Genomic DNA, 7133 nt, shown 5'->3' on the forward strand with positions numbered 1-7133 from the left:
AATGTTGTCAATATGCATCATATTTTTTAATGATAAATGACAAGTGTGTTGGCATGTGATTGGTTAGCGGTAACAGCCATCTTAATCGGCGTCCTGTTAAAAATGTGACTGAAACTGTATGATCGAGTAAAGTGTATTTGTACTAATCTTCTCCAGTTTATCGTGTAATACAAAGCTCGGTGAATCTTTTCACATGTATTTTCTTTCGTAGATAATGTACTACGAGTGTTGTGTTTGCAATAGTTCGAAAAGGCACTGTTTTGCATCATTTTCCGTGCACCGAGAAAATACTCAATAAGCGGCTGAAATGTCTCGAAAACCAAAGTAAAAAAGATACTTATACCAAGAAGTGAACTTTTGTAACTCTTTGTGTATAAATTGCATATTAAAGGACACGGATTTATCCCGTCTAAATCTAAAAAAGTGTTTGCCTCCGATGCAAAAATCATTTCTTACATCACGCATAAAATATAGTAACAAATTTCAAAATAAATAATGTAATGAATAATCTCTCACATCTTTTTAACCTTACGAAGCAAGCCTTGATTTGAAAACGATCAGGAGATTAGGTCTTGTTTCTGGATTCGGTATTATTTTCTATAGATTTTACGATTATCTGGGACTTTGAAGTAAGTACTTACTTGTTTCAAAGTCGAATTAATTGTAGAATAATACTGATCCCGGTCAAAAGATCTGATCTTTTGAACGTCCCGCTCCTGTACAATAACGCGTAGTTTTTTGCCAAGTAAAATTCGATTATTAAAAAAAAAACAGCTGTCATGTATCATTAGAACCAATCAACCAAAACGTTAGTATTAGAGATGTTCATCTGATACGTAGTATATCTTAATTATCTGTGCACGCGCCGATGTTTTTGTATTTTGGCATTAGGTGCGCGAAGTTGCATACGATTTTTATATAAAAAAAAAAAAAAATAAAAGATTTATAAAATGCGATGATCTCAGCGTGTGCGGCTTCTACGGCGGGTGTAGGTGCGCGTTCAACTTTAAGCCTACCTAGCAGGCAGCTATGCTGGGCATCTCTATTTTCCGGGATATTTGAAAAAAAAAAGAACGTATTACAAATCGTAGAGGGAGGATAGATAGATAGATAGATAAATGATTTATTTGGTCTACAGACACACATGCATACAATACAAATCAACAACAATACACACCACATACAAAATGTTTAACACACGCCAGGTATGTATGTGTGCTGCAGCAGCGCAAAACGGTCATAGCTCAGCGCAAGCATTTGCCCTTTCGAGCAAATCGCTGATTTTCAGCTACAACCCGGATAGAGGAAACCGCGGATACGGTAACCGAACTAATTGACGTTGTTTACAAATAATAAATAATGCATGCAGAAGATAATCGTAAAAATGCGTTGTAAGATTACTGATATACCTACTACGTACATAATAAAAAGATACTTGTTTGATATTTTATAGGTATATATGTCGTGGCCAGATCATAGAATTGACCATTTCATGAAATGATCGACCATTTCATGAAATGGTCGTATTTCATGAAATGGCCAACTTCAACTGACCATATCGTTGAAACGTCAGCGTTTAATGATATTTCCATCCACGTTTGGCCATATCATTAATGTAGGGTGTCCATGATAAGTGGTGTAATAAAAACGCGAAATAAGATAGGAAATAATGTATTACTCTAGTACAAAGTACAAAAATGTTTAAAAGTCAATTAAAAATTAAAAAGTCGTTTTCGATTAACGGAGTGTTGATGTAGTTGACATATACGCCGTAACTGCATCTCGCTTTGAAGTCGTCGTCATATTTTTTGACACTATTTCATGCCATTGGTCATCATTCAGTATACTTTTCGTGTGTAAGATAAACATACTGGCGGCTTAGGGGTGGCCCAAGGGCCACCCCCGCCGCACCCTAACCTACTGTTATGCCTTGTAAAAATTATAAAAAAAAGGATTATGATAATTTAAATTATGACAAAAACATTTATGCGTTTTAATAGAATCCTGTTTCAAGTAGTTAATGCCATCTGCGGCATATCTACAATAAGTCACGTCAAAAAAAGAAACTTTACGGACAGTAGGATCGTCTATATTTTTCTTTTTTTAAATTAATATCTCTTTATTCGCAGTTTTAATTATATCATATTATGAAATCCAATAATAGTCCATTGATTTACGTAGCGTGGTCACTCGACCTTCATTATTTGCCATATAACCTAAAAATAAATAAAAGTTGCTGTCTACTGTTAATACGAGTTTTTCTTTTCACTTTAGTGTCAAAACATTGCTTCAATGCACTTTTATCTTGTATTTGCTCATTATTATTCGTATTATTCGCGTTCACACAAGAATAATTATTGTCCGCCGCCATTATGCAAAACATAAACAAAGCGACACCAGCGCCACTACCGGTGGATAATGTTACTATTTTACGATATGATCGCTAACGTTTGGCCATATCATGAAGTAATCATGCATTTAGTTGGTCATATCGTTAAACGTTTTGTGTTCATTGATCTGGCCAAACCACATCATGATGTGGCCAACGAATGTTGTTCCATTTCATGAAATACGACCATTTCATGAAATGGTCGATCATTTCATGAAATGATCAATTCTATGATATGGCCACGATATATATATAATAACAATCTAAATGCATAGACAAAATAACTATAAAGCAGTGTTCGCCACCTATGCAAGAAGTTGTGAATTTCCTTGTTTCTGACAATATAGAAGTATTTTTTTTACTTTTTCCTTAAAAGATAATTTTGATGTACCTCTACGGTACAAATAACGAATTAAATGTTACCTGTGTTTATGCATGGTAGCCAAATGGTAGCAATGTCCGCGTAGTAGCCTGGCACTAGTGCCTACGGGCGGGTTCTACGGGTAAAAGTAAAAGTAAATTTTCAACACTGGCAACTCATCCATGACACGGAGTTTTTTTGACGTTTGAAAATAAGAAGATCTTTTATAGTGTCGTCTTAACAATTTCCACATAATTTGTTTTGATCATGAAGATATTTAATTTATTTTCATAAATCTCTATATAATTTAAACGAATTTAGTTTTTTAATTGTTACTTAAATATTGTATATAGTTATTTCACACAATAACTATTAAAAACTTTAATTATTAAGATTTCAATTTTACTTGTATTGTAAAGAACTTATTCATACCATCCATTCATTCATTCGTTCATTTCTCCCTCCCTGCACCCGTTTCCCCCGTTACGAAGCGAATTTCGATGTGAGTGAGTGTGATTGTCCTCGTAGTTTTTGGTCGAAGTTATTGTTGTCGTAGCTATTGTTTTATTACACAAAATCATACATAAGTGATATTTAGTGAATTACTTTCAAATAGTTTCTTTTCTTTGTTGTCTCAGATAATTCACTATGGAGCTTTCTGCTGAGGGTAAAACTCCTGAGTACATGGCTCTTGCAGGCATCAAGTTCAAGCTGTCTTTACCTGAACTTAAAGATGATCCTAAGCTGAAAGAACAATTACTGCAAGGTATCAAAGCCGGTCACATGGCTCCTTACTATAAAGAAGTGTGCACGGATCTGGGGTGGAATTTTGATCAGAAGTTATATGATGAGATGGCAAAAGAGAATCAAGATAGGTTATCTAAGTTCGAAGAAGATGACTCGGAGACTCCAGTATGGCAAGACAGGTAACTTAATAATATTGTCTTTTCTATAAAAATGAAACAACACATTGCAAGTGAATATGCCTGAGACAAGGACTCTGTTGATTGTTCAAAACTAAATGCTTCATGCTATTATCACCATACTCCCACACGTAATATAATTTATTCGACTTACTTATCCGATTATATAACAGGACAGCTTTAAACAAGAAATGATAAGAAAATTGTTTTACAGACTGGACTACTTGTGTTCCATTGGAGACAAGGAGGCAGCCACAGCTTTGGCCACAACAAAATATGAAGATGCTACATTGACCACTAACAGGCGCTTGGATGCTATTTTTGCTATGTTTAGAATTGCATATTTCCATGGTTGCAATGTTAAAGAGATGGGGAAAGCTATTAATAAGGTAACAGAAGAAATTAATTACTTTTCTTATTAATAATTTAGAGGGAATATCACAGAATTTGATGTACTGAATATTTTAAATCATTTCTTCTTATTATTATTGTACTGAAGCTGCACATTATCCTAATGGATAATACTAATAAGTTATATAGTGTAATTGTACACTATAATACCTCTCATATCTAATTTAGTAACTAATCAAAATGCCTGAACTCTTTTTAGAATGCTTAGGTTTATCTTAGAACTTTTAATATTAAATTAATAATATAAAATCCTACTTCAGGGGCCTCTCCTCAATCATCCAGAGGGGGTATGGAGAGATATAACTCGATTATTCCCCTATATAAGATAAAAAAAAATGCTTATTCATACAACATTCGACTCTCTATTTTCACTAATCATTTATATTATGTATATTGCAGGCTCATGAGCTCGTAGATAAAGGTGGTGATTGGCGTTCAAGGAACAAACTGAAGGCATATGAAGCTATCTATTGCCTTGCTGTCAGAGATTACAGTCATGCTGCCGACTTGTTCATTGATTGTGTTTCTACTTTTGAATCATACGAATTGGTTGACTTTGGTAAGTGTTCATGGCTACATTGGATGAAACATTTATACATAATATGTCAATTTTATAGTTTAGCTTATAATGAATGTATGAATATGTATAAAATGCTAACTTTCTGATTTAGCATTATTAACATCACTCTCTCCAGGTCTTGAAAGACTGTATCCTGCTAAGGGACACATGGACTGTTTGTCTCACTCGCATTTAGGCATTAGACGGCACACAATTAAGAATGTCATATTCGTATGGCTGTGATTTTAGTAGAACTGTTATGATATATGACTGCTTTGAAAAGCAGTAGAGTGCAACAAGTTTTTCTTTATTGCTTTTGACCAAGAATGGTTCGAAGATGTTTGAAACTAACACAATGCTTTATTGTTCCAGGTACAATAATTCAGTATTGCGTACTAGCCTGTGCGTTGGCGTTGGAGCGTCACGCGCTGCAGGCGGCGTTGAGGCGACAGGGGGCGGCAGTGCAGGCGCTGCGCTCGCGCTTCCCCGAGCTAAGGGAGTTGGTTGAGTCCCTGCATGAGTGCCGATATGCTGACTTCATGAAGAGTCTTGCTTGGGTATGCTCTTAAAATATCTATTGAATTTGAATTCTAATTTTGTAAAGGTGCTTTACCAATTTAAAAAAAATTGGGTTTTACACAATGGTGCTGATTACATAACGGAGTCAGGACCATAATAGTATAACGACACACTCTTAATCCACAATCAGCTCCAATCAATCAGAGGACAATGTGTCCACTTTCAATATGTAGTCCTTAGATTTATTTATTGATTTTTATTTGCAATTTTTTTACTTTGTTTTTTGTATCTTCCTGGTTCCAACATTTCTATACTGCTTTATCATGCTGAAAATATTTGAAATTTTTAATCCTCCATAAGGTTAAGTCAATTCAAACCTATACATACATCTTTAATTATGGTGTAATGAAGTGTCCCTTTTTGCTTTTGTATATTTTTTCAAATATGATATTTTTTATATAAGTAGGCTATTTTTTTACATAGCTGGCAAGGAGTAGGTGTCCTATACACTCACAACCTACTTTCGGGATACATTCGTGATGCTATGTAATTTTTTATTCGTAGGTGGAAACTCAGATCTGCGTAGACCCCGTGTTCCGGCCTCACTACCAACATTACGTGCGTGAGGCGCGCATCAAAGCGTACGTGCAACTCCTGCGCGCTTACCGCTCCCTCAGTCTGGACAACATAGCCGACACTTTCGGAGTCACCCGGGAATTCGTTGAAGAAGAGATCTCTAAGTAAGTTGTGCTTGAGTTGTATTGTTCTAGTAGAATACATTGCAATAGACATATTGTATCTCAGTTGAATAACTAACATAATAACATAACATATAATACTTTTAAGCGACATGCTTGGCGCCTGGCGGCGTATACTAATAGATTTTCCAATAATAAAATTCTATTACTGCTGCATTTTATACATCTTGAATTTTGTTGGAATGTTTGCATTTATAATCATATTTTCAATTTGAATCATCCCAATCTGCTCTATTTTTCCTAGCCTATATTGTCCCATTATAGCACAAGCGCGCTAGGCATTTTCTCCACTAATTTCTTCTTAGGCAGATATACTTAGAACTCATCTATCACCTTTTGTTTCTTCAGACTTATCTCTGCTTTCGTATAGGTTGTGTCATCAGTGACCACTCTCATCAACCCTGGTGTTGCGTGGCTATAGAGTCGCCATAGGCCAAGGCCAAGTTTTCGTCAGGCTTATCATAAGTATAATTTCGTCCCAGCTTCACAGCCGCCGGGCGTCTGCAATGCCGTATCGACGCTGTAGCCGGCTGCGTGGTGACCGGCGCGGGCCGAGGCGCGGACGCCGACCGCTCGCAACTGTACCAGGCGACCATACGCGAGGGGGATCTTCTATTGAATCGCGTCAAAAAACTCGCGAGCGTCATTAACTTCTAGGACCTATGTGCTCCTGGTACTCTAACCAGATTACGTAGTTGGTTTTGTCGCTTATGAATAGTTGAAGTAACATTAGATGTAGGTAGATAAGGTACGTAGATATTGTACTGACTTAAAACCCTGGTAAATAACGTTAAAAATCCATTATTGTTAAGAACTAAGGTACATTTTAGCTCTGGTAATATTTATTTCGTCAGAAAATGTATCAGGGCTGTCAGTTAAACAAATTCTGCACTCACAGCTTGCTGCTTACTTTTATTTGCCAAGCTGTATGAATAACTAATCGACTTTCTAAACAAACGGAAATTCATACGGTTTTCTTCAATATCTTGAGTGATATAAATTATATTCGTTAACTACGTTGCCGAATGTTACTTCAATGTGTTTTGGCAGTTTCGATTATGTAATAGAGCAATTTAAATAAATGTTTCTTATATTATCTACCTGAATAAAATTATTTGTATGAAATTATAATTCCTTTTCATTTATTGCAAGGATTTTTGGTATTTAACAAAATTTTATATGTTTATGTTTATATATTTTGTCATTATAATTT

General features: G+C 35.4%; 1 protein-coding gene across 2 annotated transcripts; it reads left to right on the forward strand.

Annotated features, from left to right (window-relative positions):
- The first annotated feature begins 3112 nt into the window (after positions 1-3112).
- LOC126367743 (26S proteasome non-ATPase regulatory subunit 6) lies at positions 3113-7051 on the forward strand. Of its 2 annotated transcripts, XM_050011460.1 has the most exons (7): positions 3113-3252; positions 3389-3676; positions 3888-4062; positions 4484-4643; positions 5016-5200; positions 5727-5902; positions 6403-7051. In XM_050011460.1, the coding sequence occupies exons 2-7, from the start codon at positions 3399-3401 to the stop codon at positions 6575-6577; spliced, it is 1149 nt and encodes a 382-aa protein (XP_049867417.1). In that variant the 5' UTR covers positions 3113-3252; positions 3389-3398; the 3' UTR covers positions 6578-7051. The 2 variants fall into 2 exon arrangements, with proteins under 2 accessions (XP_049867417.1, XP_049867407.1); XM_050011450.1 differs by lacking the exon at positions 3113-3252 and having other exon boundaries at positions 3263-3676.
- The last annotated feature ends 82 nt before the right edge of the window (positions 7052-7133 follow it).

The sequence above is a fragment of the Pectinophora gossypiella genome, chromosome 1 (assembly GCF_024362695.1).
Source record: "Pectinophora gossypiella chromosome 1, ilPecGoss1.1, whole genome shotgun sequence".
Taxonomy (NCBI): domain Eukaryota; kingdom Metazoa; phylum Arthropoda; class Insecta; order Lepidoptera; family Gelechiidae; genus Pectinophora; species Pectinophora gossypiella.

Coding starts and splice junctions, on each gene's coding strand:
- LOC126367743 (XM_050011460.1), top strand. CDS start 3,399: ATGGAGCTTTCTGCTGAGGGTAAAACTCCTGAGTACATGGCTCTTGCA. Junction 4,063..4,483: donor TGGGGAAAGCTATTAATAAG/GTAACAGAAGAA, acceptor TGTATATTGCAG/GCTCATGAGCTCGTAGATAA. Junction 5,201..5,726: donor TCATGAAGAGTCTTGCTTGG/GTATGCTCTTAA, acceptor TTTTATTCGTAG/GTGGAAACTCAGATCTGCGT.